The 18,856-nt window shown below is 44.2% G+C and overlaps 1 protein-coding gene across 1 annotated transcript in view; it reads left to right on the plus strand.

Annotated features, from left to right (window-relative positions):
* LOC146968307 (coxsackievirus and adenovirus receptor homolog) overlaps positions 1 to 17,308 on the plus strand; it is a 49,672-nt gene extending 32,364 nt beyond the window's left edge. Inside the window, exons 2-6 of the mRNA XM_085760310.1 lie at positions 12,813 to 13,139; positions 14,797 to 15,135; positions 15,259 to 15,372; positions 16,876 to 17,118; positions 17,229 to 17,308. Coding sequence (XP_085616436.1) covers positions 12,813 to 13,139; positions 14,797 to 15,135; positions 15,259 to 15,372; positions 16,876 to 17,118; positions 17,229 to 17,308 — 1,103 coding nt within the window. The remainder of the gene's footprint in view (positions 1 to 12,812; positions 13,140 to 14,796; positions 15,136 to 15,258; positions 15,373 to 16,875; positions 17,119 to 17,228) is intronic.
* The last annotated feature ends 1,548 nt before the right edge of the window (positions 17,309 to 18,856 follow it).

Raw genomic sequence — 18,856 nt, forward strand, 5'->3', positions numbered from 1 at the left:
ATCACTTACATAGAGTGTTTGGTCTGAAACACGAACGGCATAAAGGGGCGGTCCTCTCTGTGTGTGCAGCCAAGGGACGCCGTGAATGTGGTGACGTAGGGACGAGGACTGTTATGGTGCGTTCAAGGCAACTCGTAACTCGTGTTTTTCCGACCTGTGAAGTCGTACCAGTTCGATCTGGTACGAGTTCACGGGTCAGAAGTTACGAGTGGCCGTTATAGTGACTTTCACAGGTAAAACAGGTCGGAGAAACACATTCACATTCATTCACTCGTCGGTTGGGGGGGGGGGGGGGGGGGGGGGGGGGGGGGTAGGCCCCGATTGCCCACACACTGGACAAGCCCCTGGTAGTAGGGCTACTTGGACACAGGGTACGCTGCGAAAGGCAGGCGGCGATGGACACAATATGTCGGCCAGAGCAAGCAGATGAAGCAAACAGCAGTGGCGTGGAGCAGCAGTGAGGCGAAGCAGCGTGGAGACAAAGCAGCAGCGACCCCAATAAGCTGATTGCAGTTAGTCCTAATCATGAGAAAATACTGTTAGTGTTGCTACATTACTAAGAATTGCTGCGGTTGCTTGCTACGCTAACACACACATACCTGTTTATGGCCAAACTTGGACACACACACGCACCCACTCGCACACTCGGCCGCCGTCGGCGTTTACCTGAGACCACACTAGCGTTAGCTGTCAGACAGCATCTACTACATTGCCGAAAAAGACAACACTTACCAAGCAAGAACTAAGCCACAGCACATATGGGGAACCCGGAGCAGCGCACAAGCAGTCGCCCTACAAGACAACACAAATGCCGTGAGCACACAGAGAGAGACGAGCCACAGCGTGGCGAAGCAGCGGGGCCGCCATACCTGTCGGACCAGACGACCTTTGGCCCGGAAGTGACGCACCAGTGACAGGAGTGCAAAAGGAAGAGGCAGTGAAGGACGGCCACTTTTATGCTGCCCACCTCATTACCGCCACTAGTGGATAAACACAAGCAATAACATGGATGGCACATCTATGCTGCTACACCGGCAGTAAGTCAGACCTGTTGCCGGTGCGTGTTGGCCCCTGTCACCGGTTCTGTTCATTATTTTTAAGAACAGAATTTCTAGGCGCAGCCAAGTGCCGGAGGGGGTACGGTTCGGGAGCCACTTGATCTCATCTCTGCTTTTTGCGGATGATGTGGTCTTGTTGGCTCCCTCGAGCCAGGACCTTCAGCATGCACTGGGGCGGTTTGCAGCCGAGTGTGAAGCAGCTGGGATGAGAATCAGCACCTCTAAGTCCGAGGCCATGGTTCTCGACCGGAAGAAGGTGGCTTTCACCCTCCAGGTCGGGGGAGAGTTCCTGCCTCAGGTGGAGGAGTTTAAGTATCTTGGGGTCTTGTTCACGAGTGAGGGAAGGATGCAGCGTGAGATTGACAGACGATTTACCGGTCGATTTACGTTCCCACCCTCACCTATGGTCATGAACTCTGGGTCATGACCGAAAGAACGGGATCCCAGATACAAGCGGCCGAAATGAGTTTCCTCCGCAGGGTGGCGGGGCGCTCCCTTAGAGATAGGGTGAGGAGCTCTGTCACCCGGGAGGAGCTCGGAGTTGAGCCGCTGCTCCTCCACATCGAGAGGAGCCAGCTGAGGTGGCTCGGGCACCTGTATAGGATGCCCCCTGGACGCCTCCCTCGTGAGGTGTTCCGGGCATGTCCCACCGGGAGGAGGCCCCGAGGAAGACCCAGGACACGCTGGAGTGACTACGTCACTCGGCTGGCCTGGGAACGCCTTGGGGTCCCCCCGGAAGAGCTGGAGGAAGTGTCCGGGGAGAGGGAAGTCTGGGGATCCCTGCTCCGACTGCTGCCCCCGCGACCCGGACTCGGATAATGCCGTGGACAATGGATGGAGGTTAGGTTAACTGGTGAAGTCCCCGCTGAAATTCAATAGAAGAAGAAGTCCCCCGCTGTATTAAACTCAAACATGGATTAAATGTTGACAGAGTCGTGTCAGAGTAAATATGACCATCAGTGATGATTAAACAGGCGCGATTCAGCCGCAGCGTCTGAGCGACCTGACGGCAGTCGGCCGCTGTTGTTACGTTACGTCCACAGACTGTCAGCGTGCAGCTGCTGTAGCGGTGTGTGTGTGTGTGTGTGTGTCTCACGTTACAGGTAGAGAGGTGGGGGGTATGACATCATCAGAAAAAACCCGTTTTGGCCGCCCAGACCGATACGCTGAGGCGACGTTTTCAAATTTTCCCACTCTGGGACCCGTTTTCAAAAAATACCGTTTTCACCCCCCAAAAACGCTGTATCCGTGTGGACGCAACGCCGATCCGATTAAGTATTAAAAACAGATTCGTCTGGACGGGGCCTGTGTGTGTGTGTGTGTGTGTGTGTGTGTGCGCCAGCCGCTGTTCAGGATCATGGAAATTGTCCGTCTTCTGTTTAAAGTGTGAGCTAATAATCAATATCTATCAAACTGGACCACTGACATCCTATAATAAACAGTTGAAGTGATGATGATAGTTCCGCTGCTCATTAACAAGCAGCAGATCCTCTACTGGCTCCTCTCAGGATGGACACAAACAATATAAAAATGTTTCTCTTTCATTTCTCGACAAGTGAGAGAACCACAAAGTGCATCACTGCGTGACGATTTTTGTCTCCCTCTCCGAAATTTGGAACACAAAATAAAAATGCATGCGAATAAAACGCAACGGACTCGGTGTGCAAGGACCAAGGAGCCTGTACATAACGTTTTTTGTCGGATGACAGATACAAAAAATGCATGCCAAAAAAACGGAAAAAACGGAAAGACACCCCAAAAAACATCCAAATACCTCCATGCTGCTCGTCTGTAATGTCCGTCTTGTATTGAAGCCCAGACATGAGAAATTGTCCCAAAAAAAAATTAAATAAGTCTATATTTTAAGCTTGTTTTGTAGCGGAAGCTCCCAGTGTCTCAATTCACTGCTCTGCCGGTGTCAGTGCAAATTGCATGAGATTTGAGACTGAAAAGGGACGCAAACAAGCTGATCAAGAAGGCCCAGTCTGTTGTAGGGGTGAAGCTGAGTACCCTGGAGGAAGTCACTGAAAACAGAGTCAGAACAAAATTCCTCAGGATCACTGACAACACCACCCATCCCCTCCATGAAACACTGGACAGTCTTAAAAGTACTTTCAGTCACAGATACAGACCCCCCCCGCTGCTCAAGAGAGCGATATAAACACTCATTCATACCCACTGCAATACAGCTGTACAACTCCTCAATCTGATTCGTTCATTCATTCACCATAAGCATCCTGGACCCAGCACTTTTAACCTTTTACACGCATCTTTTATCCACATATTTATTTTTGTGTTTTAATAAACTATGTTTTTTTTTTTAAACGTTTTTATGTATTTTACTTCAGTGTTTTGTGATCCATGTTGTTGTCTGTATTGTCTTGCTGCTGCTTGTGACATTTTAAATTTCCCCTCTGGGATTAAATAAAGTAGCTATTCTATTCAGTTGTGCTGAACCCCTTGAATCTTTTATTTGTAGCTTTTATTTTATTTTTTTCCTTTTGGTTATTTTATTTTCATTTATTAATCTTAAACTCTCTATAGGGTCTGGTACTCAACCTTTATAAAAGGTGTTTTTGATTTCCTATATTATGCAGGAGGTGTGATTTTTGATTCTTTCACTGTGATTTGATTTGCACATGGACAGAAATTAGTAGTATCTGTTCTTGTTTACATGTTTAATAAAGTTTGATAAGCAACCGGATCCAGGGGGAGAGAGAGAGAAAATAAATAAAAGCACCAAGCTAATAAAATGCTGTGAAACTCTTTAATTTAGGGAATATAATTTACAGGAAAGTCAGAGCCAGAGCCGTTAAGTTAACCTTTTGCTTTTATTGTATTACAAGTTAATATCTATTTTATAAATTTTATGTTGGTGAACACTTTTATTTTGGTGAATTTGTTGAGGAACCAGAATGCAGACAAAATTCAGAGTTAACACCCCCTCCCTTGTGACGCGAGGCTAGGTTGTAGTCACTGTTTCACTGAGCACCATTTAAAAACTCTTACCGTTGACTCAGGGCTGACGGTGACAAGTTAGTTTAGTGTTAGTAGAGTATAATAGTCACCGTGCTGTCTGTTTCGTTGGTCTGGACACTGACAGACAGAGGTAGGACAGTAAGAAGAAGATGTGTTCCTCCTCCTCCTCGGTGCTGAGGGTCTCTCTGGGTCTCCTCCTGTGTCTCCTGCTGTGTCTTCCTCCGTGTCTGTCCACTAAAGGTAAGGACCTGAACTCTCATAATGTAGTTTTACTGTAGTTACCATGTTTACAGTAGTTTTACAGTAGCTAGTTAGTAACCGTGGAGTGAGGAGCTGTCGGCAGCATATAAACATATAAGACGCCATCTTTGATTTGAAGATGTTGCTGTACTTTGGCTGCTAGAGATTGTTCGAGTGGACTTTTTTTTTTTTTTTTTTTGGACTTGAGCAAGTGTTATAAATATTGGGGAAACCCTACGTTCACCTCCGAAATGACAGCTGTAGGCTACTTTTGCTCCTTTTAGGCGAGGGTTCCTCCAGAAAGGGAGACTGTGTAACTTAACTTAGGGGGGTTGTTTTCACTGATACAGCGGTGGAAAAGAGGGTAATTAGGGGGGTGGGGGGTGGTTTTCAGCCAGGATGTGGAAGGAGCCTCCACTCTCCCTGTAAACACGTTACATTTATCCACCAGGGGAATTTATTCATTTAATCTAACATCACTATTAGTCCGAAGCCTTTTACTTAAGATACGGTCAGTTACAGTTTCACACCGCGGTAAAGTGAGCCGCTGTTTGATTTTCGTTGGGCGCGCTACAGTAAATACGGTAGGCACGGTTCTCGAGCAAAGTGAAGGTCCCATCTCACCCAGCTCACTTTACCGCGGTCACTTCACGACGGAGAAATAACAGACCACAGAGAGCAGCATTCCTGTAATAACTAAATGAAGATAAAAGCTATCAGAGAAAATGAAGATAGGCTAGAATCAATTAATATCAGGTCAGAGAGAGAGAGAGAGAGAGAGAGAAGTATTCCTTAATAAGGAACTCTCAGTTTATTACAGTTTCTCTCAGTTGCTAAAACACTAAACCCTGTTGTCTGAACCAAATTCTCAGTTGCCTGAACCCACTGATTGAATCAGTCTCTTTTGGTAAAACCATCAGCACTTTTCACCTGTTTAGACTCAACTCACCAACACATTTTCATTGTGATGCACCTGTGTTGCATAATGCTGAGCACAGGTGGCAAAAGTCAAACACAACTAAAGCACAGGTTTCACCGGTTGAACACAGCAACTCAAAATTGATCACACTTGTGTCCAATGATGTGAGGGCACATATACTGTAGCTAGTTCAGGATGAAGTCCTGTGGCCTGACCCAGTACAGAGAAATGATGCTGTGGCTGAGTTACTGTATGCACTTCTCATTTCTATATTTTTGTACTTTATTTTTACGTAGGCTTACTGTATACAAGTGCTAAATGCACAAGATTTCTGTTTGTCTTTGTACTGTACAAGTGCTACGTGTAAATGCACAAGATTTCTGGTTTTTCTTTGTTTTTTTTTGTTTTTTTTTACAGTACTATGTACAAGTGCTAAATGCACAGGTTTTTTGTTTTGCAAGAGGAGAAGATGAGGGAGTGAGGGAGGGAGGGATGAACTGGGAAGAAAAAATACGAAGGAAGGAAAAGGGATGAAATGGATGGATGTGAAATGGATGTGGAGAGGGAGGGAGGAGGGTGAAAGAAAGGGAAGGAGAGAATTGCTGCAGTGTAAACGCACAGGTTTTTTGTTTTGCAACATGCATTTAGCTACAGTGAAGGAGAAACATTTATTTCTACAGCTTCATGTGCTGAGCTTTGTGTTTTCTATTTTTCTAGGTAGTGTTTAGTGGCTGCTCAGTAGTGTTTTTAATTTTGATTGACTCAGGGCACGATTTGACAACAGAGTTCAGTTTTGGGCACAGATTGAACTGTTTTGAGGTGAAAGTTTGGTTTTGCAAGAAGAGTCTGAGGTTTTGTGAATGTAGCTTGAAAATTGGGGTTTGTGTTCACAGTTTAGAGAAAATGAGAGAAGCATTCGAGAAATGTGTCTTAGCAATCGAGAAAAACTGTAAGTGAAACTTAATCAGCCAATCATATCTATTACATCCGGTTTGCCTGTTCACCTGCTGAAGAGTTGAGTTTTTTAGTATGTTTTTTATTTGAACTTGTATTATGAGTATTTTAAACTATTTATTGCACTCCCTGCACTTTTTCTTTCTCTCTCTTTGATATGTGTGCCAGTGTTACTGTGTATGTATGTTTTTTGCAAGTACAAAGCAGCTGTTTTATGCCCATGACAAATTTCCCTCCCGGGACAAATAAAGTTTATTTGATTTATTTGATTTGAAGAAAATACAGGAAAAAATAAGAACGTTCCACAAATTGACACCAGGAGTCAAAGTTTCAGTCCTGCTAGGCGAAGGCGACAGCAGCTCCTCTGGCAGCTAAATACGTATCAGCCTGCCACAGCCTGATAGTCCAGGCAATCGAGCTCATTTTGGACCCCAAAATAGAACTAATAGTAACAGAATGTTTTTCACCATACATCATTTCTATGAGGTGTCCAGAACAACAAACTAAAAGTCCTAAGAAATCCTAGTTGGGGAAATATGTTTAATTCTCATCAATCTAAAGTCTATGGTGCCAATAAGGCCAGAAGACAATACAGCCCAATGGGGCTATTTTTTTCCCTTTACTGTTATCACAATGAAACTTTACACCAGGGGTTCCCAACCTTTTCCAACTCGGGGCCCACTTCAGAATCTAAAAAATGTTCGAGGCCCACCTTCATCCCTACATCGACCAAATGATGCGTTCTCAGAGCTTTTTTTTTTTAATTTAATGCTAAAGATTCAGGGCTGAAGTGAAAGCAGGGGGCATGTAGGAAGCTCCACAGTCACTACGGTAACACAGCTGATGCTGCCAGGTGGAGCAGCATCCTGACTAAATCTAAATACTAAATACTAAATACTAAATCCTGAATAACAGAGAGGCTTCAGTTTGGGAGGATGACATGAGTTCACTTTCATGTTCACTGAGTGAAGACGGGCCACAGTTTGGTTTGATTTACATTGTTGTTGTTTTCCTATAACTCTCCAGAAACACCATTCTGTCCATTTCATTTTAAAGAATATTAATATTTTATTTTTATTTTAATCATATTTTTGTATTCTAATATTTTCATTATAAAGATGTTCATGCCTCTCTGTTCAATGTCAGATTGCATTAGTTAGGACTAGGCTACCTGCAGTGAGAGGGATTAGGCAGCTGTACTATCTGTTATTTTGGTAAAATAGGATCTCCTTCTATGGATCTTAGGGGTGTGACGAGATCTCGTCCCATGAGATCTCGCGAGATTAAACTCGACAATATTTCTCGTCGGGTTAAAAATCTGTCTCGCAAGATTTTTTATTTTTTATTTTTATGTAAAAAATGTAGAGCAGGGTTTCCACTACCAGTTACCATGACTTTGCACCTCTTTCCACTACACAGTTATAACTCTACTCGACTTGGTTTAGGTGCTTTTCAGTCACAGCTGAGTTCTTCATTCCTCCTCAGTAAAAACGAAAGTTATCAACCAGCGCATCGAGCGCTAATTATCGACTCTGTGGCGGCCGCGACTCTCTCTCTCTCTCTCTCTCTCTCTCTCTCTGGCGCACACACACACACACACACACACACGCGGGCGCACACACGGACAGGTCGCGTTGTGACGGTAATAAACGCGCTAGACGTCCGACGTGGGAGTGAGGGGAGGGGGGGATCCGAGTAGTGAAATGGCACTGGGGGAGGGGGGGGTCGCTGCCACTACTTCAAAAAATCCTAGAGGAAACACTGCACATAATTTTATTTGCACTTGAAAAAAAGAAATAAATATTTAATTTTATTTAATTTATTTGAACTTATATACATTTAGTTTCAATTTGTGGAAGAAGAAATGTATTTAAAGCTCATGCTTACATCATGCATGTAAATAGTTACAATAAAACATTTCAAAATGCAAGTGCAACTCGGTTAAATAAAAGTCTGTTGGTCCAGTCATATTTTGTCATTGCAGTTTTCTTAAAATCTCGTCTCGTCTCGATCTTGTGAACCCAATCTCGTGTCTCGTCTCGTCTCGTGAGATGAGTGTATTGTCACACCCCTAATGGATCTTGATGAATATTTAGCTTTTTTACTCTTAAAGTGTTATTGCTCTGACTCACAGTTCACGTCAGTGTAGCCGACGTCATATCTGGCCCTCTGCGTTGTGTTTCTCACGGCCTGCCCTAGGTGGGGTTCGATCCCACGACCTCCCGCACCGGAGGCGACGATGCTAACCTCTTCGCCAAGAGGTCGACAACCACTTGGCGGGTTGGTTAGCACGTCTTTTATGGGTGGAGTGAGTGCACATCCGCTACATCAGCTCAGGTGATCAGTAGGTTGTTGTTTCACTTCACTGCTCCGACGCTCCGAAAAAAACGTGAAATCTTGTTTTTGGCACTCAACGCATGAGAACGAAAAATGTGAAATTACGTGGTTGGCACTCAATGAGTTAACAGGGAGAGTTGTGTGAGTTGAACTATATGGAATTATGTTTATTGATTTATCAAATCAATCCAAACAAAACCTCTTCAGGCTCAACAAAAATAAGAGCTTGAGAAACAATAAAACTTAATTTAAGAGAGAAAAAAACTCTGCCACTCACCTGTTAGGACTGTCAGGAGGACTTCAGTGGTTTGTTTCTCTGTGGTCTCTACAACAACACACTGGTATCTTCCAGCATCGTTGATGTTGACGTGGCTCAGAATCACAGAAACGTTTCCATTCTTCATCTCTGGATCTGTCAGCTCCACTCGACCACAATAAGACAGAAGCTGTCGGTCAGTTTCTACCTTACTGTCCCTGTATAAGAAGACATAACTCTTCTCACTCTGACCAGGTCTGGTCCATTTTATCAGTCCAGGTTCAGCTTCTCCTGGACTTTGACATGGCAGAGTGACGTCTTCTCCAGGTTTCACTTTTATCTCCACAGGGTCTACAACAAAACAGACAAACAGGAAGTTAACGTCAGTGATACAGTTGTACATGAAAGGCTTTTATTTTATCTATCTATTATCTTTATTTTACCTCCATGATCTAACAACTAATGATGATGATGATTGAGATGATGATGGTGGTGGTAGAACAAACAGTTGAGGATTTATAGGTGAACAAGTTGCTTGTTTGTTGTGTTCAATAGTAATTAAATAGATGGACCATAAACGCCACACACAGACAAGGACAGTGACCTCAGACCTCTCACTCTGTTAGCTAAAAACAACACTGTTAGCATATAAACCCAGGTGTGTTTCCACACATTTGCATTAAGCATATTGAATTAAAAATGCCTTATGGAAACAGTAAAATTAGATTAAAGTCATGAACATGGATACGTTTTGTATCTTGATCGATACAACGTTTATGTGACAAATTCTGATGGAAACAGTTCTCTGTCTGATAAATGTGAGTTGTGATCATGTTTCATGTGGATTCCTCTACGTCAGTCATTCCCAAACTGTGGGCCGTGGGCCGCCAAATCATTTTCAAAATAGTATGATTTTTGTGGAAATATTTTTTTAAAGATATTATGTAAGATTAGGCCTGGGCGATAAAACAATCTCCAATTTGGACCGTGATTACGATTATGGGCTATGGACATGTTTCCTTGATCACACGGTAGAAATAAATGCGACAGCAGCCTGTCAGTCTGCCGTCGGGCGCTGTCAACGCACTCGAGCGAGTAGAGCGAGGCGAGTATTTTACTGGCGCCCGGTGTGAACGCTGTCGTTTGAGCTGTAGCAGCTAAAGCTAAAGTGAAGAAGGAAACAGTGAAAGTTGGAAAAGAGTGGAAGTGGAGCAACTACAAGTGGCAGCTAAAGTGACGGTGAACGCGTGGAGCGGTTCATGAGACGAGTCAGGCCCGGCCTGTTCGCCTGTGTCGGCTGTCGGGTCGGCATGTGTTTGAAGCCTCGAACCGGGCTCGAAGCAGGCCAGAAGCAGGCCAGAAGCAGGCCAGAAGCAGGCCAGAAGCAGGCCAGAAGCAGGTCAGAAGCAGGCCAGAAGCAGGCCAGAAGCAGGCCAGAAGCAGGCCAGAAGCAGGCCAGAAGCAGGCCAGAAGCAGACCAGAAGCAGGCCAGAAGCAGGCCAGAAGCAGGTCAGAAGCAGGCCAGAACCGGGCTTGAAGCAGGCCAGAAGCAGGCCAGAAGCAGGCCAGAAGCAGGCCAGAAGCAGGCCAGAAGCAGGCCAGAAGCAGGCCAGAAGCAGGCCAGTGAGGAGACAGAGGAGGCTCCAGCAGCTTCATGTTGCTGCTGTGAGGAGCAGAGTGCAGTCAGAGCAACCTGATAATACTGGTGTATTCGTGTCGTTTATTCTGCGGTAACACGTCTCATATGTTGACTGGTCGACGGCGTGAAGAACAGGCTCTAGATGCAGGACTACAGTGTGTGTGTGTCTGTGTCAGCGCTGTACACAGACACACGCACACACGGGAGCGTCCGAGCAGTGAAGTGAAACAATAACCTGCTGATCACCTGAGCTGACGTGAACTGTGAGTCAGAGCACTAAAACCTTAAGAGTAAAAAAGCTAAATATTCATCAAGATCCATAGAAGGAGATCCTATTTTACCAAAATAACAGATGTAGTAGATGGGCCCTGAGTTGGAAAAGGTTGGGAACCCCTGGTGTAAAGCTTCATTGTGATAACAGTAGAGGAAAAAAATAGCTTTCTGGCCTTATTGGCACCATAGACTTTGGATTGATGAGAATTAAATATATTTTCCCAACTAGGATTTATTAGGACTTTTAGTACTTGTAAAAAACATACATACACCATACTGCCCTGCTAAGCCAGACCGCAGTAACTACGCGAAAATTCGAAATGACTTTTTTGTGAAATTGAACTTGTCAATAAATATTTTATCATGTGTAAAATTTTCAGTGGTCAATGTTGCTCAGTTTTAGAGATATGACACACTGTAACCCTGTTCTTCACGCCGTCGACCAGTCAACATATGAGACGTGTTACCGCAGAATAAACGACACGAATACACGATATAGTATTATCAGGTTGCTCTGACTGCACTCTGCTCCTCACAGCAGCAACATGAAGCTGCTGGAGCCTCCTCTGTCTCCTCACTGGCCTGCTTCTGGCCTGCTTCTGGCCTGCTTCTGGTCTGCTTCTGGCCTGCTTCTGGTCTGCTTCTGGCCTGCTTCTGGCCTGCTTCTGGCCTGCTTCTGGTCTGCTTCTGACCTGCTTCTGGCCTGCTTCTGGCCTGCTTCTGGCCTGCTTCTGGCCTGCTTCTGGCCTGCTTCTGGCCTGCTTCTGGCCTGCTTCTGGCCTGCTTCTGGCCTGCTTCTGACCTGCTTCTGGCCTGCTTCTGGCCTGCTTCTGTCCTGCTTCTGGCCTGCTTCTGGCCTGCTTCGAGCCCGGTTCTGGCCTGCTTCGAGCCCGGTTCTGGCCTGCTTCTGGCCTGCTTCTGGCCTGCTTCTGACCTGCTTCTGACCTGCTTCTGGCCTGCTTCTGGTCTGCTTCTGGCCTGCTTCTGGTCTGCTTCTGGCCTGCTTCTGGTCTGCTTCTGGCCTGCTTCTGGCCTGCTTCTGGCCTGCTTCTGGTCTGCTTCTGACCTGCTTCTGGCCTGCTTCTGGCCTGCTTCTGGCCTGCTTCTGGCCTGCTTCTGGCCTGCTTCTGGCCTGCTTCTCGCCTGCTTCTGGCCTGCTTCTGGCCTGCTTCTGACCTGCTTCGAGCCCAGTTCGAGCCCGGTTCGAGGCTTCAAACACATGCCGACCCGACAGCCGACACAGGCGAACAGGCCGGGCCTGACTCGTCTCATGAACCGCTCCACGCGTTCACCGTCACTTTAGCTGCCACTTGTAGTTGCTCCACTTCCACTCTTTTCCAACTTTCACTGTTTCCTTCTTCACTTTAGCTTTAGCTGCTGCAGCTCAAACGACAGCGTTCACACCGGGCGCCAGTAAAATACTCGCCTCGCTCTACTCGCTCGAGTGCGTTGACAGCCCGACGGCAGATCGACAGGCTGCTGTCGCATTTATTTCTACCGTGTGATCAAGGAAACATGTCCATAGCCCATAATCGTAATCGCGGTCCAAATTGGAGATTGTTTTATCGCCCAGGCTTAATCTTACATAATATCTTTAAAAAAATATTTCCACAAAAATCATACTATTTTGAAAATGATTTGGCGGCCCACGGCCCACAGTTTGGGAATGACTGACGTAGAGGAATCCACATGAAACATGATCACAACTCACATTTATCAGACAGAGAACTGTTTCCATCAGAATTTGTCACATAAACGTTGTATCGATCAAGATACAAACTGTATCCATGTTCATGACTTAAATCTAATTTTACTGTTTCCATAAGGCATTTTTAATTCAATATGCTTAATGCAAATGTATGGAAACACACCTGGGTTTATATGCTAACAGTGTTGTTTTTAGCTAACAGAGTGAGAGGTCTGAGGTCACTGTCCCTTGTCTGTGTGAGGCGTTTATGGTCCATCTATTTAATTACTATTGAACACAACAAACAAGCAACTTGTTCACCTATAAATCCTCAACTGTTTGTTCTACCACCACCATCATCATCTCAATCATCATCATCATTAGTTGTTAGATCATGGAGGTAAAATAAAAGCCTTTCATGTAGAACTGTATCACTGACGTTAACTTCCTGTTTGTCTGTTTTGTTGTAGACCCTGTGGAGATAAAAGTGAAACCTGGAGAAGACGTCACTCTGCCTTGTCAAAGTCCAGGAGAAGCTGAACCCGGACTGATAAAATGGATCAGACCTGGTCCGAGTCAGGAGAGTTATGTCTTCTTATACAGGGGCGGTAAGGTAGAAACTGACCGACAGCTTCCGTCTTATTGTGGTCGAGTGGAGCTGACAGATCCAGAGATGAAGAATGGACACTTTTCTGTGGTTCTGAGCCACGTCAACATCAACGACGCTGGAAGATACCAGTGTGTTGTTGTAAATACCACACAACAAACCACTGAAGTCCTCCTGACGGTCCAAACAGGTGAGTGGCAGAGTTTTTTTCTCTCTTAAATTAAGTTTTATTGTTTCTCAAGCTCTTATTTTTGTTGAGCCTGAAGAGGTTTTGTTTGGATTGATTTGATAAATCAATAAACGTAATTCCATACAGGACAACTCTCCCTGTTAATAAACAGACCGCAGATGTGGTGCCACTATTGCACCTTTTCCACTACATAGTCACAGCTCTTCTCGGCTCAGGTCCTTTTCCATTTCTGTGCGTTCACACCAAAAACGACAGAATTGCCTGTGGATGTTTTGGTCGCTCACATCGCGCCGCCAACAGCTCTAGCAGGCCGTTGTACAAGGTGGCCAAATGGGCAGGACTTCCAAGCTGTGCTGCAGATGTGTCCATTCAGGCTCTCTCTATACGTATATAGGGGCACAGTAAAACGTCTATATTTGGGTTGTTGACATGACATGTATTTTTCACTGTAACAGGAGATAAAATTAATTTAATTAGTATTCTCATCATTTAAAATACAGTAAATGGTTAAACATTTATTTGTTCTACATGGACCTGTTGTTATGAAAACTGCTTTGTTATTAGATTTTTTTTTTTTTTACATTTTCGAGTCAAATCTCAAAATTGTCCTATGGTATGACTGTCACATGCGTAATTAAATGTATTACAACTAACTAAAAAAAAAGAAGCATAAAATGTTTATAAATAACTGAGGCATAATTTTACAAGTGTTTATTTTAATAAATGGCAATCACTTTTTTCATCCATATATTATTTCTAAATGCATAAGAACTTGATACATTTTGTCACAGAAAACCATGTCCTTCAGTGTGACACCTTATTCTGATTTTAAATTGGGAAATTCCACAAACAACTTTATTTAATTGAAGGACCCCATTCAAATTCCTGTTACTGAAGCCTCTTATGAAGCCAATGACATGAGTACATGATAAGTTCTTGTCTCAGCATTATTCAAATATTTAACTTTTCCGAACCACCATGAAAGTGTTCAGTTTTGTTGTCCTTTGGTGTGACGTCACTAAATTATATTTTTTGATTAAAAACTGTTGGAGAATTAGGTTAGCTAGGAATAGCACAGTGATTAACTAACACAAAAGGCTGAAATGTCCTTTAGTGTGACACGATTTGTCCTTCGGTGTGACACCTTTGGTAGGCTTTAGCTGTCATACCAAAGGACAAATATGTCACACTGGAGGTTAGACGTTAGTTTAGGCGGCAGCTCTTTGTTGTTAAGGTGGCCGCCTTAACAGGAAAGCGCTGCGGGAAACCCTGCCTTTGAACACTGTAAAGTTTCATGACAACATGTGACCAGAACGACACTCAGATCAGCTGTTCCAGTGTTGACCATGACGGGTTACGATTCTGTTGGTTAGCATCTCTTACAATCAGTAGTGAAGTTATATTATATCATATTATCAGAGCACTTTGAGCAATAAGCATCTATTACGTCATTATGCGGTTTGTGAGCCTGTAACTGGCTGATAATGTTAGTTTAGATACTAATGCTAAGTCTCTGACTCTGAGCAGTCAGGTGTATGTGGCCCCGCCCCCGTCCCCACAGGTGGAGGGTTGGTTCTTCAGGTCTGTGCTAGTGAGACTGTCAGTGGATGGTCTGACTGTCTTCTGGTTTCTGACTCACCTCTGTCTGTCTCCTCAGATTCCCATCATGCCTCAACTGTGGAGATATATGAGGGGGAGGAGTCTGTCCAGCTGCCATGTTACCTTCCTGCGGGTAACCTGAGCAAACCTTCAGTGGAGTGGAGCCGCTCCGACGTCCATCCTTCAACCGTCCACCAGCGTCTGTCAGACGGAGACAGACTCACAGACCAGAACCAGGACTACAGAGGACGGACGTCCATGAGGACTGATGCTCTGAGGACTGGAGACCTCAGTCTGACTCTGAGGAACCCCACCATCACAGACAGTGGCAACTACACCTGCACCATCAGAGCAGAGGGACGAGAAGACGTGCAGAGAGTAATGCTGCGGGTCAAAGGTTAGAGCTGTAGATACAGGTCAAAGGTCAAAGGTCATAGTTAAAGTGACAGTGTTGTGTTGAATGTTTGGTTTTATTTAGTGTAATAAATGTATGTCTTGTTGTTGTTTGTCTTGACTACAGAACCTCCTCCTCCTACACCCGGGGTGATTGCTGCCCTGACTCTCCTGACTGTCCTGGTTGTTGTCCTGGTTGCATATATCATTTGGTTAAAGATGCAGAGCACAAGAAAAAGAGGTGAGAGAGACGGAGACTGTGTGTGTTTGTCATCAGTCTTAAAGGGATATTCTGGCGTAAGTTTAACCCATGGTCCAACGCACCGTAACACCGAGTTAGACCCCCCCCCCCCCTCGAGAGATGAAGTCTGCTAACCGCTAGCTTCTCCAGTTGTAGCAACTTTAGCAATGACCGCACCATAACAAACAGCGCAGTCTATTGATCCACGCGCAAACCGTGATCAAAAAGCCACTTATAGCCACAAATAATGCTCAGAACAGCACCAAACATCATCAACAGCACAATCAGGGTCCCACCCCATAATACGAGGCATCAAACATCTGTTAGCTTTGCCTGGTTTATATTGAAAAGAGACGTAAACAACTCACCCACTCTGCTCCAGTTATACGCTATGTAGCAACTTTCCGTGTCCAGCACAGAGTCCAGGCACTGACAACACACACCGAGGCCGACTGGCAGCACAAACATCTGGTTTCAGCACAAACATCTGGTTTCAGCACAAACATCTGGTTTCAGCACAAACATCTGGTTTCAGTTCAAACATCTGGTTTCAGCACAAACATCTGGTTTCAGTTCAAACATCTGGTTTCAGCACAAACATCTGGTTTCAGCACAAACATCTGGTTTCAGCACAAACATCTGGTTTCAGCACAAACATCTGGTTTCAGTTCAAACATCTGGTTTCAGCACAAACATCTGGTTTCAGTTCAAACATCTGGTTTCAGTACAAACATCTGGTTTCAGCACAAACATCTGGTTTCAGTTCAAACATCTGGTTTCAGCACAAACATCTGGTTTCAGTTCAAACATCTGGTTTCAGCGGCCACCGACAGGCAGTGACCACCACACTGACCACTTTATTCCCCCAGGTCCAGCATTTAGACTCCACCGGCAGATCTCCCTCTTTCACTTTTCTCCTCCATTTCCTTCAGCTTGTCTTCAGTAATCTCGGTCTCAAACTGATAGTGGCGCCCATCGAAATGGAACCAGTTGTTGTTCTCAAACTGCATAAACTCAGCCGTGTTGTCCCTTCTGTGATGTCTGCTTGTTACTGCCATGGTTACAGGTAGTCAGGTGGCGTAGAGGCGATTACCGAGTGAAGTAGAGTCCCGCAGCTCAAGGATGAAAGTGTGTGTGTATTACTTCATATAATGCAGCCAAAGTTCCTATGTATCTTGCCTATCAGTTAATAAAAGTTATTATCGAGTGTTGTCAGGGAAATGAATGGAATTGGGCATTTCTAACTTTAGATATTTGCGGGAGAGAATGACGTAAACAAGCGCGAGATTAGACGTGACGTCACACGTGGACTGTCTCAGTGTCCTGGTAGAATCTACAACCAGCAGCCACCATGAAACTCTGAACCCACTCCCTCCTCCTCTTTGTGTTGCTGCTACTCCTCTCTACTCTCCTCTCCTTCTCAGAGAAACTAATGCAGGCTTTTCTGTGGCTTGATTGTCAGATACATCACGCATTGATATTCACTACTTGTTGTTGTTTCAGGAGAACAGGAGCGGCACACAGATAAACCCTCTGAAGACATGAAGTTGACCTCCGTAGACACTGAGGACCTGGAAACGTTTATAAAACAGCACAACCTTGACACACGAGAGATAATTGACATGAAGGTTGGAGTCTTGGGTCAGATCATGAAAGACATCAGAGACGGAGGAAAATACATCTGCACGGTCTACATCAAAAGAAAATTCTTACTGATACAGGAAGAAAATGGATCCCAGTATCAAGGTCAGGGTTTTTTTTTTGTTTCTGGTAGTTTGTTGTCTCTAGCTGTTTGTTTTTACTTGTTTGTCTTTGGTTGTTTGTGTCTGTCTCACTGTCTTCTGTCTCCTCCACAGAGAGTCCTCAGGGTGGAGCTGAAACAGTCATCATGAAGAACGGAATCAGCTCCACTAATACAACTCCTCTGATCAACTGACCAATCAGACTGATTGACCATCCATCAGTCTGTATTTATTGATAGAGGGAAGGAGCTGATGGAGGACGGATGAAGACAGGAGGAAACTGCTGAGTCAGTGTGATGAAGTGTGTTTAATGAAGTCAGCGTACCGTACTCAAAGATGGTGATGCAACATGGCAGCTTCCGGTGGGTGCTCATTCACCAGCAATACAGAGATGTCAGTTCTTGGGCGCTTTAACAACAGGCCTACCCATGTTCTGCCACCAGGAGGCAGTGTTGGATTTGAATTCAGTTGGTGGTTGTTGGTGTGTGATCAGACCCTTCATTCCCTTGTTGTAAAGGCCAACCAGCAGATCACATACAACACTTACAGTGCCTATAGTGAAAACGTGTCAAAAAGATCATTCACTTCCACCTGTTGTCAGGAGGGCAGATCCAATATCAGGATTGGGGGGGGACACAAAAGTGATTTTTTTTCCAGATCCCCAATTCTTCTCACCATCTTTCTTTTCTCCCAGTGTATGGAACTTTGTACATAATTAATTGATATGGATGAATATCAAAATATGAAGCCCTAAGATTGAGGGGGTCGTTTTTTTTTAAAGCCTACCATGGATGGCCTTACCATGGAAAAAGAACATTACAACACATATGGAGTCACCAAAGAAACTGAAACTTTCCAGCTTTCCAAAAAAGATCAGATATTTCTATTGTGCTATATTACAATCGAGGTGTGCCTTGGAACATGGGTTCAATCACATGCTCCTTTTTCTATGATGTTTGTAATCAGTCAGGTTACACTTCCTGTGTGTGTTGCTTCTTGCTCAGGTGTTTTCAGCTTTGGGCTATTTTTATGCTTCTTTTTGGAACATGTTTTATTGTTTCAGCCTTAAGGCTTAGTGCCTTAGTATATAATGTTACAGCATACTGTATATATATCAATGACAGTCAACTTTTTGCAAATGATCTGAATCAGTATTTCTCTAGTTTTGATGTTGATGATAGGATGGAATGTAATGAGATCTGCAAAAGCCTATTTATATATTTTTATATATTTTAGTTACATAGTTATTTTTTATTTTTTTTTTCCTGCTGGCCAGAATGGTTGTGTATGTGTTTGTTGTGTATACTGTATATAGTATGTTTGTTTGCATTTGTCAACACAGAGGCCACTGGCAATGTCGTTGTATTTTACAATTACAAATAAAGCTTCTATCGATCTATCCAAGATCATTAAGCTCCTGAAATCAGGGAGACGCTACAGGGTCCCACTAGCTAAAGGAGCCTTTAAAAAATCTTTTATCCCCAACGCTACTCGCCTCCTCAACTCAACATAAGTGATGCACTAACACTGAGCTGCTCTTAACTGTCACTTTTTCCTTTTTTCTAACTATATGTTTTAACTGTGTTTTCAACGGCATTCTTAACTACTGTATAATAAATCTTTATTATCCACCATGGTGGAAATTTGCCTTTGGCTCACCGTAAAGATACAAAATTTCATTAAAAACATACATTGTATTATTGTATTGTATTGTATTGTATTACATACACGAATACATACAC

The sequence above is a fragment of the Trachurus japonicus genome, chromosome 18 (genome assembly GCF_045865225.1).
Source record: "Trachurus japonicus isolate A0001 chromosome 18, Traja_1.0".
NCBI classification, from domain to species: domain Eukaryota; kingdom Metazoa; phylum Chordata; class Actinopteri; order Carangiformes; family Carangidae; genus Trachurus; species Trachurus japonicus.